The sequence below is a fragment of the Pithys albifrons genome, chromosome 20 (genome assembly GCF_047495875.1).
Source record: "Pithys albifrons albifrons isolate INPA30051 chromosome 20, PitAlb_v1, whole genome shotgun sequence".
Classification (NCBI taxonomy): domain Eukaryota; kingdom Metazoa; phylum Chordata; class Aves; order Passeriformes; family Thamnophilidae; genus Pithys; species Pithys albifrons.
In genome coordinates, this window is record NC_092477.1 from 11,275,909 (window position 1) to 11,301,045 (window position 25,137).

General features: G+C 50.7%; 1 protein-coding gene across 3 annotated transcripts in view; it reads left to right on the forward strand.

The window, feature by feature from the left end:
• The first annotated feature begins 11,214 nt into the window (after positions 1-11,214).
• Positions 11,215-25,137, forward strand: part of CAMSAP1 (calmodulin regulated spectrin associated protein 1) — a 30,967-nt gene continuing 17,044 nt past the window's right edge. For 2 of the 3 annotated variants that reach the window (XM_071574598.1, XM_071574599.1), the window contains exons 1-4: positions 11,710-11,791; positions 12,114-12,276; positions 21,863-22,125; positions 24,837-24,998. In XM_071574598.1, the coding sequence (XP_071430699.1) occupies positions 11,729-11,791; positions 12,114-12,276; positions 21,863-22,125; positions 24,837-24,998 (651 nt within the window). In that variant the 5' untranslated portion in view covers positions 11,710-11,728. Of the gene's footprint in view, positions 11,498-11,709; positions 11,792-12,113; positions 12,277-21,862; positions 22,126-24,836; positions 24,999-25,137 lie in introns of those variants that run through there. The other variant, XM_071574600.1, reaches the window with a different exon arrangement.

The following is a 25,137-nucleotide window of genomic DNA, read 5'->3' on the forward strand; positions in this document are numbered from 1 at the left end:
GGGCAGTGTGCCAGAGCACTGGGCCTTTCTCCTCCCCTGAGCTCCCTCTTGTCCCAGGATCAATGGTCACACTCACACTAACACACGAAGAGGAGCAGAATGTTCTGCAATTACCTGTCAGCTCCTCCAGCCCTTTGCCTGGAGAGTCTTCCAGTGTCGTCCAGAGCAGCTGTGGCTGCCCCATCCCTGGAAGTGTCCCAGGCCAGGCTGGATGGGACTTGGAGCACCCTGGGATAGTGGAAGGATTCCCTGCCCATGGCAGGGGGTGGGATGGGATGAGCTTTGAGGTCCCTTCCAACCCAACCCATTCTGATTCTCTACAACAGGAGGAAGCAGCAGATGCTCCCTCTGGGAGTTCCTGCACCTGGCACGCTCAGGCCAGGCTGCCACCCCCTCGGGGACAATCCCATTGTTTCCTCTGTGCTTGGTCATGGCCTTTTTTTTTTTAATTGATTTTATTATAGGAGGAATCAGCCAAAGGAAGCAGCAGCTCTGGAAGCTGCTGGGAATGGTTTGCTAGAGGGTAATTGGGTTTGGGGCAGAATTAATGGAGAAATTCTCTTCCCTTGCTATTCAAAAGCTTTCACCTCAAATGCAGGACTTGCACTTGTGAACTGGATGTCACTCCAGTGGTTTGGTCGTGGAAAATGGAACTGGATGTCACTCCAGTGGTTTGGTCGTGGAAAATGGCTGGAAAGTGGTCAGGGCTGTGTGTCCATGTTTGGCTTGACCCGAGTGGCAGTGCCAGTGACCTGGGAAGGGACTGCAGGGCCCAGCCCTGTGTATCCAGTGTCCCCAGGAATCTGGGCACTGTGGAGCTGGGGGAGGGACATCGGTAACTCGAGACATGCTGGTCCAGCCCCTGCTGGACCAAAATAAACCTGGAGAGGTGACCAGCTCTCAGACCAGGGGTGTAGATCAGCTGCCTGGCTGAGGAGCTGGTGCCCAATGAAAGGCCTGAGTTCAGAGCTGCAGTGCCCAGGGTGGCTCTGGGTGCCAGGCTCCAGCAGCACATCCCAGTGCTGGGCTGCAGGTGGGATGCAAACCTGCACTCAATCCTGCAGCCCAGGATGCAGAACAGCTTTCCCTCTCTGGCCCAGGGAAGAGCTGCAGCTCTGCCAGGTTTCACTCGCGATGCCATCGGCGGTTGCACAATGAGCCCTCCCGCTCTGGGAAGCAGCAGGTGTGGGGCTGGGGCTGGGGCCACCCCAGGGCTCGGGTGAGCAGCGTGAGCAGGGGCTGTGGAGGCTTCACTCCTGAGCCCTGCTGAGGGCTGGCTGGGCCTCTGGGGGCTGTGCAGGTGTGTGTGGCTGCCGGTGCATCCTGAGACAGAATTATTCATGGGAGGCTTGTAGTGCTTATGCTTGATGTGGTTTCCTGGTTTTTATGAGCTGTAGCTCGGGCATAAACCACACTCATGGTGCAGTGATCTCTCTTTGTCCTCTGAGGAAGGGCTGCTGCAGGGAATCTGTGCCCGGGGGTCCCGTACCCACAGCGGCTCCCACGCACCCCGAGTTGGGCTGAATTATTGAAGGAGCTGCTCCTGACAGGGTGGGCAGGACCAGCCTGGGAACAGCAGGGCCTCGGGCTCTGCTGCCCCTGCTGCCTCCAGCCATGCACCCACCTCGGCCCCTCCCCACTGTGCAGAGACCAGACGGAGGATTGGGAACATCCCTCTGGATTTCTTGGCACATGGAATTAGATTTTTCACTGTTCCCACGTGGTCACAGGACCCCAGCTGGGGTGATCCAGGCACTGTGGGCTGCTGGACCCCCACACAGTCCCTCTGTGAGGTGTGCAAGAAAAGAGCAATAGTTCAGAGCCTTCAAAATCATCCTTTAGAGGCCCCCAGGTGGCTTTTTCCGTGCTGCTGGCTCGGCGTTGCAGCTTCCCCGTTGCATCTGTGCTTTCCTCTGCTTGCCAGGCTGTGGGTGGTGAATCAGGGGTGCTCTGCAGGGACCCCCACGCTCCTGGTTCACTCCCAGACAGTGCCTTCCTCCCCTGTTCCCACACCCACCAAAACCAGACAAAAGGCACAACAATCCTCCCTGAAATCTGCGCTCTGGCCTCCAGCGAACCTTCCCCGGCCCTCCTTTCCCCTTTCCTGTCAGTGCAGGCAGTGCCAGTCCCATGTCCCCACTGCAGCAGCACCAACCAGAAGTGGTTGGAAGTGTTTCCATCCAGCCCAGGTGTCTGGAATCGGGACGATTCCTTTGCCTCTGGTGCAGCTCTGGCCACCACGGGCTTCCCCGGCGCCGTCACTTCCCGGGCTGAGCCATCGCTCAGATTCCCGTGGGTGACCACGGGCTGTATTTATAGTGTGCTGGGCTAAAAATAAAACCCCCAAGTGTTGGGTTGCCTCATCCCAGCCTCGTGTAATGCCCCGGAGCCCCTGAGAGGTGATGAGTGATTCCACTGGGGCTGCTCCCAGGGAGGGTTGGTGAAGTTTCTTTTTTGGAGATGCTGGAGCTGCTGCATCTCTGGCTGACCCAGCACAGCTCCTGCTCAGCACAGAGCCTCGTGCAGGACTCTCATCCCACTAAAAATACTTCCTCCTGTGTCATCTGGCTCTGTCTGAACGGAGCTTGTGAGCGCAGGGGATGGAGCTCCGGCGCTTTCTGGCCGTGGCTGCTGATGGTGCGTGAGGAAGCCCCGCCCGGCCAAAGCGCTGCCAAATCCCTCCGAAAAACGGCTACTGGGAAGCGTTTTGTGTGCCCGTCCCAACCTCTGTGTGTGTGTGCCCAGCAAACATTCCTGCCCGCTCGTGACTGGTTTCCAAGCGAGATCCCTTCTCAGCTCCCACGACACGACCACGCTGGACTCCAAGAGCTGGGAATTGCAGGGCAGGTTCCGCAGGGATGATGTGCAGGAACCAGTGGCTGAAGAGACGAGCCCGATGCATCCCCTCTGAGGTGTCTGCCCCCCTTCACACCCCTGGTACCAAGGGGAAGCCAAGCCAAAGTGAGTGATAACTGGTTTCCTTAATCTAGTTGGGTTTTGAACAGAATCGAAGTCCAGGGGTGGGGAGGAGAGGGATCTCTTGTGCCCGGGATGTCCTGGCACCGAGGAGCTCCCAGAGCTGCCCCACGCCTGGGCTTCGGCATCACCTCCCTGCAAAACAACGCCAACATCCCGGCGAGTCGCTGCCCTGGCGGGGATGGCTCTGTTTGCCCTGCCCAAAACCTTCCAGCGTTAAGCACTAAACCCGAACGGGAATATCCGCTCGGCATCGCCCCCAGCCCCGGCCCCTCCTCCGGCTCTGCCGTCGCTCCGGAAGGCTCGGGAGGCACCGCGGTTGCCGTGGTGATTGCAGCGATGCCAAGGAGCGCAGCGCTGCCCCGCTGCCCCCAGCCCTGCCCGGGCAGCGCAGGGCACCGCGCCCATCGCCGCTGAGCCCCCGGGACGTGCCATGGGCTCCCGTGCCACGGGCTGCTGCCCAAAGCCCCCCGCGACCCCCGAGGCTGCGAGGATGGGGACGGCTGCCAGTGGTAAGGCAGCCCTGTCGGGGGGGGCTGCACTGGGGGTCTTGAGCTTCTGGGGGTCTTTGTGCTTCTGGGGGTCTTTGAGCTGCTGGGGGTCTTTGAGCTGCTGGGGGTCTTGGAGCTGTTGGGGGTCTTGGAGCTTCTGGGGGTCTTGAGCTTCTGGGGGTCTTTGAATTGCTGGGGGTCTTTGAGCTGCTGGGAGTCTTTGAGCTGTTGGGGAGTTTGAGCTGCTGGGGGCTTTGAACTGTTGGGGGGTCTTTGAGCTGTTGGGGGTCTTTGAGCTGTTGGGGGGGTCTTTGAGATGCTGGGGGGTCTTTGAGCTGCTGGAGGTCTTGGAGCTGTTGGGGGTCTTGGAGCTGTTGGGGGTCTTACAGCATCCGTGTGCCTTGCCCAGCAGGACAGGCAGTGGCACCCACTGACCCAGCCCCAGGGATATGGGTGTCCTTTGCAGCATCCCCTTCTCCACGTGCTCTGACCACAGTTCCCAGGACTAGCTGGAGGGTACTGGCTGCTCTCAGCCAGCTCTGAACTTTGGGGGCGCAACAGAACAGGGGGGGCATCAGCCTTGGCACATGTAGGGACCAGTGTGGTGCAGCACTGCATGGAGGGACCGGGGCCACACAGCCCCACAGGGTTGGGCAGCACCCCCACCTGATGGCCCAAGTGACCAGCACTGTGCCCACTTCAGCAGGGGCAGTGGGGTCACTGCTGTCTCAGCAGGATGGAACCACCATGACCCACACTGTGTTTCACCCCTGGGTGCTGCTCACAGTGTCATGGCCACTCTCCTTGCCCACATCCATCCTGGTTGGGGTCACATCCTGCCCACGTGGAGCCACCAGTACCCCCAGTGCCAAAACCTTTGGAAAGGATTGTGGGGGTACCTGGTGATGGGCACCCCGGGGTGTGCAGGGACCCGTCTGTGCCAAGCTCTGCAGCAGGGAGGGACATGCTCCATGTCCCTGGGCTTTAGCATCCCTTCCAGAGTGTGGGGACCAGGCTGGAAAATCCCACCCCTTGCCCAGGAACCTGCTCTGAGGTCCAACAGCCAGAGCTGCTGCCACTGGGTCAGGGACTCTGGCATGTCTTGGTTTCCTGCTCAGTGTCTCCATCGTACAGTCATCGAGTTCTTGCTGTAAGTGGGACCTGGATGAGCAGGACTGAGACCTTTTAATTGCTCTGACTAATTTGTACCTTAACATATTTCTCTGGCTGGAGATTTAAGAGCGTTGGAGCAAGTGCAGGCTGGCCAGGGCCCAAGGGTGTGGGGAAGGCTTTGCTTGCCTTGGCACCTCTCTGCAGGCAGGGCAAGAGGGGACAGGGCTGCCAGGTGAAGGGCTCAGCTGCAGAAGGACCAGGAGCTGCATCCCACCAGAAGGGCAGGAACTAAAAATATTCAAGGGAAATGAGCTGAAATGCAGTGGGAATTCACTGCCCACCCCCGCCAGACCCTGCTGTGGTGGAATTAGAGGAGCTTTAATTTGCTTTTGTGGCAATTTTTGTTCTTTCAATACTCTCTGGGCTGAAGAACATCAGAAATATCCAGAGTAGTGCTGGTCCCCCAGCCCAGGGCTGAAGGTTTTTATTTATGGAAGAGGAAGCCTTAAAATGCAGAACTGACAGCCCTGCCCTCAGATCACCCCCTGTATGTGAGACCATAATGCAAAGGGGAATGTTGCCTCAGGTACTTCCCCCCCTGCATCCAGGAGGGATGAGGTGGTTTCCCAGGAGCTGGCAGGCAGTTGTGCATCCCCAGGAGAGCTGGAACAGGGCGGGCCCAGCTCTGCTCCCACGCCAACACCTCCCTCTGTGCAACGAGTGTAGAACATTTCGGTGACACAGCGATGTTGTAACAGCTTTTTGGAAAGGCTCTCCTGAGCTGGCTGTGAATTCCCAAAAGTGATGCTTAGCAGAGGTTCAGGATGCTGGTTTTGAGGCTAAGCAGGTGCTGACTCGTGGGGAGGGTTCCGTGGTTTTGGCAGCTGGGATGTTATCCCTGTGCCAGGATCTGTGCTGCTCCACAGCCCCAACGGCACTGACTGGGATGACAGTGCTGAGTATGTTCCACCTTGCTCTGGGCTCTTGCATCATGCAGAGCCAGGAGCAGGGGGCAATGTCACCCTTTGGAATTCAGCTAGATTTATTTTCTTATTCATTTCTTCTCCTTTTCACTTTTTCATTCCTTTCCCGTAATGTTTAAGTGGTGAAAAAGTTGGAGATAACTCGTTCTCTACTTGAATAGTTACAGAGTTGTGGGAAATGTAGTTTTTCTCAAAGTGCCCTTGGGAGAAAAATGCATTTTAAAAAGAAATCATCTGGGAAAAACAAAACAAAGGTCCCCATAGAAACTGATTTCTGTCTGAGCACTCCCCAGATGCGACCCTGAGATCAGCTCAGTTGGTTGTAACTTGGTTGTGATAATGCCAAGGCCATGGGTTCAATCCCCTGTGTGGGACACTGACTTAAGAGCTGGACTCGATGATCCTTGTGGGTCCCTTCCAACTCAGAATAGTCTGGAATTCTGGGATTCTGTGACTGCTGAAAAGGGTTTAATGAATATAAAGATATATGGAAAGATAGAAACATCTCATTTGCTCACTAATTAGATCATGACAGCACTAAAAACCCTCTCTGTGTTCAGCTGGCTCGTCCCTGGGGTCTCCCTGGTCGGGGTTGCCCGAGGAAGGACAAGGCACGGTGGGATGAGCCTGCCTGGAAAACCTGCTGGGCTGGAAAGGCTGTTGACCCGTTATCCTGCTAAACACAGTCTGGGGACCTGAAAATAAATAATCTTACAGCTAAAAATATCTTACAGGCTGAACCCCCTCCTATTATTAATGCAGGCACTCAAAGCCCACGGGCAGCACGTGCAGAGAGGGAATTGCCGGATCCACCCTCGGGCCCCGAGCTGGAGCATCCCGGGATACTCTGCCAGCCCGAGAAGGAAGGGCTGGCACCCAGCGAGCAGCCAGGCAGGCCGAGCTGCCACCCCTCCCTCTGCCAGCTCTGCCCCCCGGCAATAACAGAGTCATTAATTAATGTTTGCACAGCCCTTTGAAGATAAGTGCTGAACACAAGTATTCTTTTCGGTGCGCCGGGGCTCATTCCCAGCCGGGGGAAGCCCCTCTCGGGGAGCAGCAGAGCCGCCAGCGCTCCCTGCCCGTCCCATCCCGCGGGGTTGACACGCATCAAACACTCCGAGCAAGGGGAAAAGAAATAAATCTGAATAACTTGTTGCACTCCTCAGCATAACAGTGTTGTGTGCACGTTGCCTTTGAGATAATAGGAATGCCTGAATGAAATGGAGCCCTGCAATCTGCACTTCATTTGTTTTCCTCGTTCCCATGAAAATCCTGCTCTCTGCCTGCGGTGCCCAAGGCCACAGCCCCGAGTGCGGCTCGGGAGCTCCAGAGGAGGAGCTGCTGACAGCGCCGTGAGCCTCAAACTCTGTTCGTGCCGTGCTGGGAACGGCACTGGAGTGATGGTTCTATTCCTGAGACTAATCCTCTGCTCTGTCCTCCCCAGGGCTGGCTCCCTGATGGACTGGCACAGGAAACTCTTTTGTACAAGGCAGAAAAAGACATTCTGAGCTGCTGGAGCAGCAGCAGCATGAGGAGGATGCCAGTGCCCCTCATCACCCTGATGTGACAGGACCCCGGTTCCAGTCAGCCAGGAGGGATTTTAAATATCTTTTTGACCATATCTCCTTTTCCTTACAGAATTTCTAGTCAGGTGGAACATTTTTTTTTATCTTTGTGGTGTGTGCACACATTTGGGATGCCAAATGCTGTTATGGGCACAGAGGAGGCAGCCCCTGTGCCCCCAGGGCAGCCCTGGCACCAGCGCTCACCCCACGCCGTGACCTCTGGATGTGCCCAGCTCTAAGTTGATCCTGGCTGGGGGTATTAAGTGCTCAGCACCGGGGCAGACGAGGCCCTGCAGAACTAAGCACAGGGAAGCAGCTCCAGCAGGGTTCAAAATTAGTGCAGGGCTGAAAATAGAGCCCTGAGGAGGAGAGAGAGCTGCAGGCAAGCCAGGGCTCTGAGCTGCTCCCTGCACTGTGGGACCATCCCCGGCATTCATGGATGTCCTGGAAATTTTGCAAGGATAAGAGGAAAAAAGTATTGATTCATTGGATTGTTTTCTCTCACTGCTTGGAGAGCAAAAACAGGAGCTGTTGGGCAAGACTGAAGGCAAAAAACCTCTTTCCAGATAAAATCACACAGCTTATAGGCTGCTGAGGAGAAGCTGTGGCTGCCCATCCTTGGAAGTGTCCAAGGCCAGGTTGGACAGGGCTTGGAGCAACCTGGGATAGGGGAAGGTGGGCCTGGCAGGGGAGTGGAACTGGATGATCTTTATGGTCCCTTCCAATCCAAACAATTCTAGGAATGGAAACTCCTTCTTCCTCTGCATGCCCAGGAACTATTTCCACCCTGTACAATCCTGGGCACAGCAAGTTCATGTTTTTACAGATGATACATTGTTTTTTCAATATCAATTTAGATCTGCTATCCTTGGGCACATCAGGTATTCTGGGGACTGATCCTCTTATTCTACATGTAATCTGCCAATACTGATAAATGAAACACGGTGGAAGAAACTGGAATCCCAGGAACTCCTCCTGTATGGGAGAGAACAAGCACAGGGGTTCAGCTTTGCTCCCTGTGACAGGTGTCCTGCTTGAAGATGGTGATTTCTCAAAGGAATTACCTCCCAGGAAGTAATCTCAGAGCTCTGCTGGAAGCCAAGTCATGCAGAGTGTGTCAGTTCACGTGTATTCCCTCTCTGAATGTGTAAGGAATCTTGAAGGCTAATAAGGAAATTATTTCATATTAGAAAAGCAATATATTAACATTTTCCAGGAGAAAAGCCTTGGAGCGTGTTTAGTCGTGGAGCACAGAAAGAAACAAGTGGCAGGAAAATTACAGGAGAATTTGCTGCTGCTGAATATGGAAGAGTCATTTGTTTTCTCAGGGAAAGAGCAAACATGCTGAGCAATGCACTGGTGACCCTCCCACTTTAAGTGCAGGTTTTTACCTCCAGGACAAGTTTGAGGACGCTGCTGTGGGATGATGCCGAGTTCTTGACAAACCACTTCATCATCACCTCCAAAGTTCTCCAAACATCAATTTCAGCTTCCACTTAAGGACATGCAAATGCCCTCAACCACCAGAGTTTCAGGGAATTACAGCAGAGGAAGAAGTGGCAGCACATTCCACAGTAGGCTGGAAAAGGTGCACAAAGGAGAGAAAGAGGCAGAAGCAGAGGGAATTCCAAGGCCAGGATCCTCCATGCAGCCTGGGAAAGGAGAGTGTTCTCACCACTGGACTCCTTCCTATGCTTTTTCTCCACAATATTCATTTCCCTGAGCCAAACTTTCCCACTTTGTTTTTTTTTTTTATTATTCTGAGAGTTTCAGGAGTTCAGGTATCACTGCCTTGGTTTCATGGGGCCAGTCTGCCACCTTCTTAGAACATGTTTTATTTCTGATACATTTAACAACTGAATCCATTATTTATCTCAAGGAAAAATATGTCAGAGGAAGAAGTAGGTCAGTTTTCTCCTGGTTGCACCTTCACCTGCTCTACAAGTCCAGGGGCTGTTCTGTCCCTGCCATTGATCTCATGCCCAGTCCACCAGGAAAATGAAAACATTCTTCTCAAATAAAAGGGGATTTGGATTGGGCCTTAATGCTTAATCTACAAACAAGAGCAGCTTGTTCTAATGATAACCCCACAGAACAACAGCCTGTAACAGCCCTGCTGGAAACTGAACCCTTGGAATGGAGATTATAAAACAACAGCAACTTGTTTGCAAAGACACTTTAATTACTCCCAATCCTGTAACATGGAGGAGGGATAGAGGCTGGAGCAACCTTTGAACACCAGGTCGTATTTCCTGCTGACACAACCAGAGTGTCCTCCCCTTGCACTTCCAGAAAACTGAAGGAAATAAATGTTGAATCTTAACAAAGACCCAAATGAATCTTTAATGATTTTGAAATATTAATATGATCTACCAGTTACATGTAGCAAAAAAAATTATGAGAATCATAACAAAATTAGGTAGAATAAGGTCAGTCTGCTATTGTGGTTGTGCAGCTAAACTTATAATTGTGGTTTGAGTAGATGGATATGAAGATAATTCTTGTCTCAGGTGCATGGAGGGGCAGCTCCATCTCTGCTCTGTGTGAGCAGTGACAGGACCCAGGGAATGGCTGGAGCTGTGCCAGGGCAGGGTTGGGTTGGATCTCAGGGAAAGGCTCTTCCTTTGGTGGGCACTGAACAGGCTCCCCAGGGTTTGGTGACAGCCCCAAGGGTGACAGAGCTCCAGGAGTGCTGGGATGGTCCTCTCAGGGACAGGGTGGGATTGTTGGGGTGTGTGTGCCAGGCCAGGGGTTGGACTGATGGTCCCTGTGGGTCCCTTCCAGCTCAGGATATTCCAGGCTCGCTGTCCAGGCTGGGGGACAACAGCACAACAGCACCCAGCAAAAACCAATCACATATTGCACCTCTCACATATTTCTCACTGTTGTTGTAGATCATGACACAAAGCAGGGGAAAAAATCTGATGGGCTGTGTGTCCATGACAGGCTGTGTGTCCATCGGGGGCTGTGTGTCCATCGGGGGCTGTGTGTCCATATGTGTCCATCAGGGGCTGTGTGTCCATCAGGGGCTGTGTGTCCATCGGGGGCTGTGTGTCCATCGGGGGCTGTGTGTCCATATGTGTCCATCAGGGGCTGTGTGTCCATCAGGGGCTGTGTGTCCATCGGGGGCTGTGTGTCCATCGGGGGCTGTGTGTCCATATGTGTCCATCAGGGGCTGTGTGTCCATCAGGGGCTGTGTGTCCATCGGGGGCTGTGTGTCCATCGGGGGCTGTGTGTCCATATGTGTCCATCGGGGGCTGTGTGTCCATCGGGGGCTGTGTGTCCATGTGTGTCCATCCCGGGCTGTGTGTCCATCGGGGGCTGTGTGTCCATGTCAGGGGCAGTGTGTCTGTCCATCCCGGGCTGTGTGTCCATCGGGGGCTGTGTGTCCATGTGTGTCCATCAGGGGCTGTGTGTCCATGTCAGGGGCAGTGTGTCCATGTCAGGGGCAGTGTGTCCGTCCATCCCCGGCTGTGTGTCCATGACATGCTGTGTGTCCATCCATCCCGGGCTGTGTGTCCATCCATCCTGGGCTGTGTGTCCATGACGTGCTGTGTGTCCGTCCATCCCGGGCTGTGTGTCCGTCCATCCCGGGCTGTGTGTCCGTCCATTCCGGGCTGTGTGTCCGTCCGTGGCGTGCTGAGTGTCCGTCCATGACAGGCAGTGTGTCCATGACGGGCAGTGTGTCCATGACGGACTGTGTGTCCGTCCATGACAGGCAGTGTGTCCATCCCGGGCTGTGTGTCCATGACGGGCAGTGTGTCCGTCCATCCCGGGCAGTGTGTCCGTCCATCCCGGGCTGTGTGTCCGCGCTCTCTGCGCGCGCGCTCTCGCGGGGGCCGGCGCGGTCTCCATGGTAACGGTTGCCCGGCGCGCGCTGGCCGTGCCCGGGTGCGCGCGCGCACGCGCAGCAGCCTCTTCCTGCCCCCCCCCCCCCCCCCCCCCCCCCCCCCATCCCCTTCCATCCTCCCCTCCCGCCCTGCTCCCTTTTCCCGCCGGGTGCGCGCGCCCCGGGCCGGGAGCGGCGGGAAGGGGAAGGGGAAGGGGAAGGGGAAGGGGAAGGGAGAGCGAGCGCGGGAGCGCGCGCGGTGGGGGGGGCGGGAGGCGGGCGCATGCGCGAGCGCGCGCGCGGCCCCGAGCGCGCGCTGTGGCAGCCGCGGCCCCTTCGGCGGCGACTCCGTTCCCGTCCCTCCCTCCCTTCCCTCCCTCTTTCCTTCCCACCCGCCCACCCTTCCTCCCTCCCTCCCTCCCTCCCTCCCCGCACCGGCACCGCCGCCGGGCCCGCCGGGCCATCTCCCTCCCCGCGCCCCGGGCACGGCGGTGCCCGCTGCCCGCGCCGGGCATGAGGCAGCGGCGGTAGCGCGGCAAGGTGAGCGCGGGGCCTGCAGGCCGCGCCGGGCGGGCGGGCGGGCGGGGGCAGCGACGGCGGCGGCGCTGGCGGGGGCTCGGCGGGCCCTGCCTGGAGCTGGAGCTGGAGCTGGAGCCGGAGCCGGAGCTGGGTGGGCTGCGCCCCCTCCCCGCCCCCGCCGCCGCCTCCTCCTGCCGCGCCCGGGCGGGGCGCGATGCGCGATGCGGGCGGGGGGCGCCGCTCGGCCCGGCCATGGGCGTGCGGGCGCGGAGCCTCTGCTGCTTCGCGGGGGCTCGGCGGGGGAAGGAGCCGCAGGTGCTGCCCCGAAGGGCGCGGAGGGGGCGGCGGTACCTGCGCGCATTGTTCGGGGCAGCCCCATCCCTCCTTTATCCCCGCAGCAGGTGACGGGGCTGCGCTTTCTCGCACAGCCGGGCCCTGCCCTTCGCAAAAAATAAAATAAAGGGATGCTGGCCCCGGGCTCCGGTGCCTTTTGATTTCCGAGCGGGTTTTGAACGGCTCCATCAGCCCTCCCGGTGGGAATCCCGAAGGATGCCGGGCCTGTTGTGTGCAACCCTCTCCTGGTGGCTTCGGAACCGGCGGCTCGTGTAAAAGTCGCTGTCTTTTGTTTTTGTTTTAGATGGTGGATGTTGATGTTTGTGCGGGTGGAGATAGCACCAGAAGAAAGATGGATGCTCTGACAGATAGTGCAGTCGAGATTGTCCCTTTGGAGCTCTATGATTCAGCCAGAGCAAAAATAGCTGCTAATCTACAATGGATCTGTGCTAAAGCCTACGGAATAGGTAAGATCACCTCTGGCAAGGAGTCATCCTTGCTTTTGTTCGTGCTTTTTCTGTCTCCCCTGCCGTTCCAGGAGTAATTAAATTTGCTTTGTTTTAAATATCAATAATATGGCAGCCCGTTCTCTTGTACTGGTGCCCGTTTCCTGGTGCCTTCAACAGGAATAACGGGATTGTCTGAGATGCCCTGAATCAGCAAACCTAATGGTGAACGCTCCCAGATGGTGCTGGGGAGGTGCTTTGCTGCCTCAGAATGTTTCAATCCTTGCTTTGGCTAAGCAGACTTTGTTCCTCAGAGCTTTCTGTCACTGCTTGCAGGCCCTGAGGCCCTCCAGACTGGGAAGGCTTTAGGTGCTTCCTTGTCTTGTCATCTTGGCACCTTGACACCCTTTGTGTGCCTCGTTAGGACTTTTTATTCTGTCACATTGTGGGGTTGCTTTCAGAATGAACCAAAATTCAATCCATTTGTGTTCAGCAACGTTTTTCTTTTATGAAAACGAAATGAATGGGCAGGTGCAGTTTGTGTTGTGTGACATGAAAGGGGAGGTTGTGGGTGACAGAGGAATCCTTCCTTCCCTCATGTTGTTATAAATCTGGAAAAATAAGTATTCTTGGAGTACATTTGTACAATGTTTTCCTGGCAGCTGTTGAAATTTCCTTTTATCTTTTGAACTGGATCTGTCTCCATGTACCAGATCCATCTTGAGTTTAAGTAGCTTCATTATGAACAACTAGGATGGAGTATTGATGATGAGGGTTTTTTTATCCAGAACAAAACATATAATAAAACCACATCCAGAGTCTTGTTTTGGAAGATGAGGTGGCCCTGTTAATCTAAGTCTAATTCTCCAAACTCATAATATGCTTAATGGATTAGCACTGGCTTACTTGGTGACAAGGCTGAAGAAAAGAGGTCCATTCCTGCCATTAAATATTAATCCTTGCTGGAATATTTGTCTAAATTATTTTCATTTTTAATTGTTTCCAGTTCTGTCAGTGGCCTCCTCATATTGATGATTGTGGGGAAAATAAAATCATGGCTTTATAGAGTTTAATGTTAGTATTTTGTGACAAGCAATAAGAGATAAACCCCCCCACGGATCAGATGACTTTTAAAAACGTGGGAATTTGGGGAGGGTGTCACTAAAACACTGATAAACTTACACGAACAGAACAGGCATTTCCTCCTGTAAATATTTCTCGGTTGCTGGAATTGTTTGTAACGTTTCCTGCAACTTTTTAGCCCTCGGTGATAAGTGGGGATTGCAGGGCTGGAGATGCCCGGGGTGTGTTGTGACTTTGTTTCCAGGGAAAGCCGCTCCGATGGGAAGGGGCTGGCAGGGATCCCGCTCTGCAGAGGGAGCTCCGCGGCCCCGGCTGGTGCCTCCGGCCGCGCTTGGTCTGCACCTCTCGGACCAGCTAATTGCTTAATGGCACATCTGTCTGTGCACTTGGCATCACAGACTTTGCTTGCAGAAATATTTGGCTTTCCTTTGGCTGAGAACTAAAAGAAACAGCTTTCCCTGTGACTGAGTTGTGGTCTCTGCCTGGAGCACCTTTGCCAGCTTTTCTCCTTGCATTTGCTCCTTGCATTTAGGCTTGTTCAGATTTCATCTAACAGCAGTTAAATGCCACAAACAACAGGAAAATAGATTGTTTTTCTGTGCTGTGTTGCTGGTGTCACTGCAGTGAGTAAGGATTTGTTTCCAGGTGTATCTTTGTGGCCCCTGGAAATGTGGTTGGATTTTTGAAATGGCTCCTGCAAGTCGTTGTCACATGTTGGCCATTCCTGCTGGGATGGCACTGCACAATCCCTGGAAATTTATAAGCCTCTTTAATTCATAGAGAGATGGGTTTAAGAAGGTTTCCTGTGTGATTAAAATTGTGAATAATATTTGAAATTAATGCATTGCTTGTCATCTCTCAGGGCTGGGTTTTTGTTTTAAGATATTGGATGCTGTTCAATGAGTGATTTTCTTATTTAAAATCTCACTATGCAGATGAAACATTTTGGGGCCTTTTTATTATTTTAGACTCATTTCTGGTTAATTTGGTAAAAAAAATTCTCTGTTCATAATATTAAAACATGTTCAGAAATAAATCTTACCTGGTAAGGTTTCCATAAGTGCCTCAGAGTGGCTGAGAAAGGGTGTTTGTCTGAAATGATGGATTTTATGTGTATGAATTGATATAATTTTGTACCTTGATCTTTCAAGTCCTGCATTTCATTTGCCTCTGAGTGAGGCTGAGCTCCTGGTGAGGTGTGGGAAGGGTCAGGAACAGGAATTTGATCTTACTGAAAGTCATTCATCTCTGCAAGTCTTACCTGCAACTGTATTTTCACTTTACTGTTAAAGGATATTTGAATTCTCCACCTCTAAGCTGATTTTCAAGTAGGAAAACTCTTCATCCTTTGTTTTGTTTTCCCTCAAGGACAAATCTCTGGGAGCTTGAGGAATAATTTAGATTTGAAGTCCTAGTTTGGGGTTTTTTTTCATTTGATTTTTCTCCCTTCTGGCCATGAAAAGAGAATTTTGGTAGCCAAACAACTGGGTGCAGCTGCACAGACACTGTGAGACAATTCTGGCCCAGGAATTGGGCTGGGGGGTTTGTTCCTGCAGGCTGTGCTGGGTCCTGGCTGGCACAGAGGGGCCCCAGAGGGAGGTCCCACAACTGCTGGCCAGAATTCCAGAACCCAGAGGGGAAGGATGTTGGGAATGGTGGTGTTTCCCCATCCAGCATCATCTCATCCCTCTCCCCAGATAAATGTGGGACTCCTGACATGGATCACTCTGGAAAGCTCCTGTACACTTGGAAGGCTCTGAGTCCCTCCAGCTGGGTCAGTGCTTTGGGCAAAGGGGGTTCCATTAGAACAGAATTATCATTTTTCATCCCCAAACTTTGCTGGGAACCAAAGGGGCACTTGGAGGAATTCTCCTGGCATTGAGAAGATGAAGTTCCTGAGGAAGCAAAACTGCCCCAGGGTCTGTGGGCCTTCAGTTCCCAGGAGGTGGGAGTGGGAGTTGAGGGAGGCTTGGCAAGCCTTCCATGGGGAGAGGATTTTCCACAGTCACTGGAATGAGCTGCATTGCCAAGCTGGAATGAGGCCACACACTGCCCAAAGCTGAGGGAAGGGAGGCTGGGCCCTCAGCCCCTCTGGCTCTGGGGACAAACACACCCAGGATGCTTCCATTTGGTACCACTTGGGAAGACAGAGAAGGAAAACTTCTGATTTCTCAGCAGGCAGCTTTAATTGATGTGCAGGAATTGTGTTTTCCTCCATCTCTAATGGTGAAATCCAGATACTGAAGGAGCACATGGGAGTTCTCAGGGATGCAGCTTGCTGGGGGCAGAGGGTTCCTTCCAACCCTCTCCATAACAAATGTTGTTGCTGCTGTAAAACTGTGGGTAAAATTCAGATTTTTCAAAGGGAACTTGGTGGTTTTTTTACTTATTTATCAGGCCTGGAGCTTTCCAGAGTTTGCAGACAATGCTGGCAGGAGCCTGAGACCTTTGGCAAGATGCAGGCAGGAAAGACAAGGGGGAAAATGCAGGTTTGGCTTTTTTTGGTCTTTGAAGTGCTGAAAACTTTCTTGTTAAATAACATTTTACAGTAGTGTAAGAGGTACCCACAGTTACTGGTTGGTAGGAGCAGTGAGAGCACTTTTCCTGGGCTGAATTCCCTAAATCCCTGGATTCCCTGCCCCTCTTTCTTCTCAGGCAGGCAGCAAAAACACTTTTAAAAAAGCTGTTGTGTTTCAAATATTCCAGAGTTAAACATTTGTTTCTTTAACAGCACCTGTTTCATAACCACTGAGCATCATTGTGGGAAGTTTGCAGGGGTGAAGGATTCCATAATTATCATTTTGTCTCCTGCTTTATCCAGGTTTGTGGCTCTGTGCTTGATCAGAAGATCTGATAATGAGGGCAGCAGTTTCCAAAGCCCTTGGCTTGGCTTTTCCTGCCTGGTGTATGTAAATTTTCCTGTGTCCCATTACAGATCACTTACAGGGCTTATAGCTCAGTGCTGTAATGAGAACCAGCAAAGAATGGTCTTAATTCTGATGCTCTTAGTGCTGGGAAGGTGCAGTTCCTGGCCCTGCTCTGCAGCCTGGGGGACATCCCTGCAGTGCTGAAGAATTCTGATAATTGTGATACTGATCCCAAGGAAATCCTGCTCAGGTTTGAACCAGCTCTGTGCTGTTTCCCAGCCCACTTTGGCCCTCTTGCCATGGGAAACCAGTTCTTCTGGAGGTCAAATAAGATCTGGGGTGTATCCCCCTCTAGGGATAAGTCAGATTTGTTCCCATTGCTGCATTTTCCTTTATCAGCTCATACTCAGGTAGTTGTTTTGAACAGGTTTGTGTGGTGAGAGGAGAAAGGAAAAGGGTCCTCCCCTGAAGGAAGGAGAGACTGGCAAGAATTGTCTCTCTGATGGTTGTTGCAAGTGAAGTTATTTATACAATCCTCTAAATGAGGTTGTTCTTGGTGATTTATACCTGGAACTGGTGGTTTTGCAGAGCTCAGAACTCCCTGCTGTGATGGAACAGACAAAGGGGTTGGTTCATGAGGACTCCTGGGGAGTTATTTTTGAGTCCTCACACAAAGAGCTGGTGGAGGGGTCTCATCAACTGGCTCAGCAGGGCAAGGACATTCAAGAGTTTGTGTTGCTGAAACTTGGAAAAAATTGGATATTACTTGGTTTTTATAAGTGTGGGGAGCAGCAAAAATGAGCATTTTTGCTCCATAAGGAGCTGCCTGCACACAACTCATTAATATGGTATAAAATCTACATTAATTCCACGTGTGAAAGAGATCCAGTCAACTCTGATATCAGCTGCAGGGTGGGAAATTCTCCAAAATTCTTGATAAAAACCAATATAAACTGAATTAATGATATTCACCTTCCCAGGGCTGATTGCTGGTTCTGTGCTGTTGGGTTTAAGTCACTATAAAAACACTGGTAGTTTTTAAGCTTTGTCTTTTTGAACCCTCAGTTTTGCCTCAAATTGACAACTATAAAACTTGTGTTGAAGTTGAGGCAAATGTTTTCCTGGGGAAACAACTCAGAAAGCACATTGGGGAAAACAGAAGGTGTTTGGAAGATTTTCAGTAACCAAAAAGTGACTTTCTTTCAGAATTAAGAGGGTATTGAAGACCTTTTTATAAGCAGAAAGAAGGAGGTGGTTTAGTTGGTTTGGGTTTGTTTTGGTGTGATTTGTTAAACTGCTCGAGCAGAAATTTTTGTAGCTCTGCTTAGAATTTAAGAAAGAAAGAGAGAAAAGAAGAGAAAGGAAGAGAGAAAGAAGGAAAGAGAGAAAGAAGGAAAGAGTAAGAAAGAAAGAGAGAAAAGAAGAGAAAGGAAGAGAGGAAGAAGGAAAGAGAGAAAGAAGGAAAGAGTAAGAAAGAGAGAGAGAAGGAGAGTAAGAAAGAGAGAAAGAGAGAGAGAAAGAAAGACATGGGGATTGTGACATTTTTAAGGGCCTGGAGAACCTGGTGTTTTGTGTGGCATTTTACTCCAGGTAAGAATAATCAGCAGAGAAATGAAAGGTAAGACCAGTCTCAGGTTGCCCTTTCAAATATTGAAGGTATCTCAGAATGAAACCCCTTGTGTGTGTTGCTGTCTGGGAGGGCTGGTCCCCTCTGAGGGACCCACACCCTTTTCACAACCTCAGCTGCATTTGGAAGTTTCTCCTCTCAGAGTTAGACATTTTTGTAGCATCCTCTTTGCACTGCAGTTTCCCCTGCTATTTATTTCTCAATTATTTGTGCCTGCCATGTGGGTGGTACAATTACATCCACTGTACATAAATTTGAGTTAAATAATAAAGATAATGTGGTTTTTATATATTAAATTTTCTATGGGTCTGTCTGTCAGGAGTTGAAATCCATTACAAAACTGTTCCTGGAAGAAATGTTGTGTACACTGATACAGAAAACAGAACTGGGCAGGTGTTCACAGTGAAACAAACTGCTGTCATGGGAAATTAGTGTTGCTGAATAACTTCCTCTGATAGGATTCAAATTATTAATCCTGGTACTAGAAGTTATTCCCACCCAGACCTGCCTTTAATCCTGGACAATCCAAATCCATTCAGTCCTTAAGCACTTACATGGAGAGCAGAAATAAAATGTTGTAGGGTTCTTCAGTGTAGAAGAAAAAGATTTCAGATTTTTTGACTGGAACAGTAGATAAAATACAAGGGGTTCTTTTTGTTTTGGTTTGGGGTTTTTTTGTGTGTTTGTTTGAGTTGTTTGTCTGGAGTTTTTTAAATGTATTGATTTCTGTGCCATGGAATCCCCTCCCTGAGAACCAGATCCATTTAGTGCTACAAAAGGCTTTTAAAAATCATTGAAATGGAGCTGGTTTAATCAGAAGTGGCTGTGGGAGCCCTGAGTGCCCCATCCCACTGAGCATCCCCTGCCTGGGGTTTTACCAAGGGCTGGGAACACCCCAGTCCAGTGCATTGTGTCCCTCGGGGGTGTGAAAGTGTTGCAGAGAAACCTCTTTGCTCTCTGTGGTTTGAATCTATAAAACAATCACAGTTTATTCTTTACCTTGTGGAGAAGAGGCCTGAGGAAAATCCACAGTGCAGGATCTTCCCATGGCTCTTTGTCCCACCCATTTCCTCCCAGTTCCAGCCAGTCCAGGGCAGGTGTTGGTGCTAAACCCTCATCCAAGTGCTTCAGATTTCAGACCTTTTGAATTTTCCTTTTTTTTGTTGTGGTTTCAGGTTTGGAGTGGAGCTCGTGCTCTGCCAGAGCTGTACAGTTGAGGGACATTTTAGGAGCTTGTGTTGTTGCCTTTCACAAATAATTCTGGTGCAAAGCAAAGTGGCTTTGGCTGTTAAAGGTGTGATGGACTGAAATGCTGAATTAGATGAGCTGCTTTGCATTGACATTTTGGGATCTTTCCTCAGCCTTTAGAAAGGGGAGCTCCAGTTCTCTGTCTGGAAATGGCAATGGCCATTCAATGCAATTGGCTCTCAACAGCATTTCCTTTCAGGTCAGGTTGATTAATGTTAAGATGATTAAAAATACTTGAATTTATGATGTATTTCACTAAAAATGGACACCCATCTTAACAAAAATGCCACTTGGGCAGTGCCAGGGGGGTTTATTGTGTCTGTTCCAACCATCTCCAGTGGAAAGTCACATTCAGTGTCACAGAGAGGAAAACCAGTGATCTTAATTTTGAAAAACTGACTACCAAAAGCTGTTAGAGATGGTGCAACAGCTCTGGTTTGCTGCATGTTTTTGTCTGAGCTGTGCTCTGGCTCCCACAAAAACGTTCTGTCTCAGTTTCTCCTCTGTGAACATCAGGTGCTCTGCAGGACACAAATACTGGGGGGCTTAGTTTGCAGTTTAAAGGTGTGCTGTGGGTGGGAGTTCCCATTCCTTGGAATGGGAAAATTTAATTATTCTGGAAATGAGCTGAATGAAGAGTAAATATGCTGCCAAATTAATAATTCTTTCAACTGTAGGTGTGCATATCTAAAGTGAACTGTTGAAGTGACTTTGGGGGAAGATATTCAGAGTGACTGGATAGAATTAGACAGAATATTATGCCTGAAAATTAGAAAATGGCAGGTTTCTGTTAAGACAATACACTTGAGGCTAGAAAATATTTTTTCTTGGGGTTGCAGGTTCTCATTGTTCTTGCTAAGCCATTCTGAAAATCAACAGCTTCTGGACTGATTACTGAAGATGTTAAATGGAATTTTGAGGCATTTGGATGGGTATGAAATGCCTTGGGCTTATTTAGAGTGATTGGAATATTAGTTGTTGTCAGTGCCTTTCTCTCCTGGGTGGTGGGAAAGGGTCTGGTCTTCTGTGTTGCTAATTTGAACTTGCATTTAAATCACTACACTCTCAGCTTGATAAAATCCTAATACAGCCTGTGGAGACTGTGCCCAAACCAAAAGAAGTTCATTTCTAGACTTGGTTTAAAGTTCCTGTTTCATCCAAGTGGAGTGGTTTTGTTTCCTATGCTTGAATTTTCATTTAAAGACCCAAATAGCTGCAATACTTTTGCTTCAATGCTCTTGCCAGAAAACCAGCCCATCAGCTCAGTGGAGACTCTGTTGCTTTGCAAACTGCTTGTAAAATGCCCAAGGTGTTATCCTGTTCTTTTGACATTTCTTGTGATTTATCTTTGTTTCATATGGTGTCCTGTCTGTTTTAGTTATTGTAAGACATCCCTAAGGACCCTTGGTATAGAAGCTTCAAGGGCAGGTCCTACACATCTGTCCCTCATGATCTTTGCCATATGCTGAGCTACTCTATATAAAGTGATTTTTATAATAACTATTGAGCAAGTTCTATGATAGATGTATCAATTAATAACATTATCAACATTAACATTATCCTGGATCAAGAATAGCGTGGCCAGCAGGCCCAGGGCAGTGACCCTTCCCCTGGACTCTGCCTTGGGGAGGCCACACCTTGAGTGTTGTGTTCAGTTCTGGGCCCCTCAGGTCAGGAAAGAGATTGAGGGGGTGGAGCGGGGCCAGAGAAGAGCAACGAGGCTGGAGAAGGGACTGGGACAGAGAATCCACCATGTCTTGATCCAACCCCACTGTGATCACCAGCCCAGGGCACTCTGTGCCCTGGGCTGGTGATCACAGTGGGGTTGGATCAAGGGTTGGACTTGATGATCTCAGAGGTCTCTCCCAACCCAACTGAGAAGAGCAACGAGGCTGGAGAAGGGACTGGAGCACAAGTGCTGTGGGGAGAGGCTGAGGGAGCTGGGGGTGTTCAGCCTGGAGAAGAGGAGGCTCAGAGGTGACCTCAGCACTGTCTGGAACTGCCTGAAGGGAAGTTCTGGCCAGGTGGGGGTTGGTCTCTTCTCCCAGGCACTCAGCAATAGGACAAGGGGGCACGATGGGCTCAAGCTCTGCCAGGGGAAATTGAAGCTGGAGATCAGAAAGAAATTCTTTGCAGAGAGAGTGCTCAGGGATTGGAATGGGCTGCCCAGAGAGGGGGTGGATTCCCCATCCCTGGAGGTTTTTCAGCTGAGCTTGGCCGTGGCACTGAGTGCCATGATCTGGTAAAGGAACTGGAGTTGGACCAAGGGTTGGACTTGATGATCTCGGAGGTCTTTTCCAACCCAATCCATTCTGTGATTCTGTGGATGTGGCACTGAGTGAGAATCCACCACGTCTTGATCCAACCCCACTGTGATCACCAGCCCAGGGCACTTTGTGCCCTGGGCTGGTGATCACAGTGGGGTTGGATCAAGGGTTGGACTTGATGATCTCGGAGGTCTTTTCATAGAATCATAGAATCGATTGGGTTGGAAAAGACCTCTGAGATCATCCCAACCCAATCAATTCTATGATTCTATGATTTTTGCCATATGGTAAAATGGCAAAACTATTTTTATATTAACTATTGACTATTTATATACACCTAATTTTATATTAACTAATAACCAAATTCTATGATAGCCGTATGGATTAATAACATTATCAATCACTAAGGACAAGCCCCTCCAATCAGTGTGTATCTCCCTCACCCCACCCGCTGCCCAGAGCTCTGCACAAACCCTGAGCAGTGCCCACCCCTCTCCCTCTCGCTGTGCCCGCAGACAACGTGCCCGAGGAGCTGAAGGACCCGTTCTACACGGACCAGTACGAGCAGGAGCACATCAAGCCGCCGCTGATCCGGCTGCTGCTGAGCAGCGAGCTCTACTGCCGCGTGTGCTCCCTCATCCTGCAGGGCGACCAGGCCGCCGCGCTCCAGGGCCACCAGCCCGTCATCCACGCCCTGGCACGCAAGGGCATCTACGTCATGGACGGCGACGACACGCCCGTCACCGACGCCGACCTGGGCTCGGCGCCGATCAAGATGGTGAGCTTAGTTAGTGTGGAGGTGTCGCAGGGTTGGCCTGGCTGTTACCAACTGTCTTGGTTTGAGATAAGCAACTGCCAACCCCCCCAAGCACAGAGAGAAAAGCCTCCCTCCTAACACCAGGGAAAGGGAGGAAAAGAGAGGGGAAAGGAAAAAAAAAAACACTTCAAACTGCATTTATACTAAATCTACATATATTTTTCACAGAAAGAAAGAGACCATTAGAAGAGAGTACAAATATACACTCACACGAGTCTGCAACAACAAGTTCCCCACCTCAACTTCTTAACGAACACACAAATTCTACTGTCCTTACTACACATTACTTAAGAAGAAGCTTATTCCCCAGGGAGACAAACCCAAGCAGAAAGGAGAGACCCAGAACAACACATTTTACTTTCCTGAGGTACCCTGTGATCCAGTGGTGGGCCTGGTCCTCTCCATCCCCCCTGGGACAACATCGTGTGTCCTTCCAAGAGGAGGGCTGAGAAGCGAGTGCCTTAACCACTCCCACACTGGTTCCTACTTCCCTGGAGATGATGTCATAATGTGGTATGGAATACAAAGTTACTGGCTAGAAGAGGTCAGCTGTTAGCTCAGCCCATCTCAAGTCAGCTGACAGCTTCGGCCTAGTCCAGACTTCAGAGCCCAAATTTAGGCCCACCTGGGTGAACCCATAACACCAACCCTGGGCTGGCCCCTCTTCCCCCTCCCAGAACTCTCCCAGCAAAGGAAATGAAAAAAAATACTGAAAAGAAACAAACTCAAAAGACACTGAACTGAATAAAAAGAAGAAATTATATTTTCTGGCATTCACAACCACACTGTATACACAGTAGGTGGGATCCCACCCCCAGGGGAAAGGTGTCGTGGACGGGTCCAAGGAGATCACACACACCAATATGGTGTTCAGGCAAATCCCAACTTTATTCAAATTAGACAACATGTATAACCCGAGGTAACCCTGCCCCAGGCACAGCACATCTGACTCCATAGGCTGAGGTTAGAAACATGGACTCAGAAGGTAAAGTCCAAAGCCCTTTCTGGGTGAGATGCTGGGCTTGTAGTTGTTTGACCTCTGAGTCCGGTGTCACGTGGTTCTTCTGGACCCACTGGAGTCAGTGGGTGGCAACAGAAAGGCAAAAGGGGACTGGTTAACCAGGAATAGGGAAGAAACAAAACCAAACCCCCAAAAAACAAATGAAACAGACAAACACAATTAAAAACCTCAAGGAAGGGGAACAAGCATGAAACAATCTCAGCCAGGACAGGAGAACCACCAACAACCGGAGGGATCAGACTCCAGCCCTTCCCACCAGCTCCCCGGCCAAGGACAGGAAACCCAAAACCTCCCCTGCGAGGTGGAAAACACGTGTGGAATACTTGTAACTTCCTTAGATACAATGGTTACTGAGGAAGCCATGGGGCAAACCATTACTGGAGGTGTCTTGGTCTGAGCAAGCAAACTGCCAACTCCCCCAGGTACAGTGGCTTGGGTTGAGCTGGCAAAACACCAACTGTCCAAGGCAGAGTGAAAAGGGAAGAAGAGGAAGAGGAAAAAAACCTTCTAAACCAGGTTTATGCTGAAACTAACTACATGTATTTATTCAGAAAAGAGAAAATTAAGAGAAAACTACAATGTAACACACACTTACACAAGTTATATATATATATATATATATATATATATATAACAAGAAGTAACCTCCCACTCCCCAATTAATATAAAGTATGTTACTCTAGATCTATAAGTACTCTAAAAGACACCCTGCAAGAAACAGAAAGAGTAACAGCAAAGTATTTCTACCTCCCTGAACTCAAACAAAAGGCAAGTAGTGGCAGCAGCAGGAGCAGCAGGGCCTGGCATAGCAAAACAACTCTGGCAGGTCCTGTCTGTGCTTCAGGCATGGTGGAACTGCCCAAGCCCCTCCCACACACCGGCTCTTACCCCTTCTGAGATGATGTCCATGGAATACTACACCACTGGCTAGAAGAGTCAGCTGTTGGCTAGCCCAGCCCAGCTCAAGTCAGCTGACAATTCCAGGCCTAGTCTGAACTTTAAAGCCTAAATTTTTGGCCTACTTGGCTAAACCCATAACAGACAGAGAGAAAAGCCTCTTTCTGCCCACCAAAGAAAGGAATGTCTTTTACAGGGAAGGAAAAGAACTAGAAGGAATTACACACTTACACAAGCTGGAATACAGCAAGGCACAGTTTCCCCACCCCTCAGCAAACACACAAATTCACAATTTGATCCCAGATCACTTCAGAAGTCTCAGTCCCCAGAGAAACAAAACCCAAGCAGAGAGGAGAGAACCAGAGTGACACATTTTACTTCCCTGTGATAGCTGTGAGTCAGTGGTGGGCCTGGGCCTCCCCATCTCCTCTGGCTCTTTACCTTCTGCATTCCAGAGGAAACTTGCAGGCTCTGTCTCTGGAAAACCCTCAGATGTCCCAGTGCTGAGCACTGGGGAGAGCCTGGGGCAGGCCAGGGAAGGGGAAAGCCTTGGAGAGAACAGGAGCCATGTCCTTCTCAGGCCCAGAGCTTTTTGCAGGAGTTTCCCTTATCAGTCCAGTGTTCTCAACTTTGGAATAATTTTCCTGAACTCCTCCCACTCCCTGCCATTCCAGGGGTAGCTGCATGTTATCTGAGTACACACCGTTTATAAAAGGGGTTTTATTTTTCAATAATCCTTGTTTTCTCCCTCCAGAGTTCCCATATGGCAATGATTGATGCTCTTATGATGGCCTACACTGTGGAGATGATCAGCATTGAAAAGGTGGTGGCGAGTGTCAAGCGCTTCTCTACCTTCAGTGCCTCTAAAGAGCTGCCCTATGATTTGGAGGATGCAATGGTTTTCTGGATTAACAAGGTACAATCTGCTTTGGGAGCACCAGGCCTGCCTCTTACTCTGGCTTTTCAGATGTTTAAAATGGTTCTGGTGGGTGTCTTCCTTCCATCCTTCTCACCTGTGCCTTTCTTTTGCAATTTCTTTTGCAATTTCTTTTGCA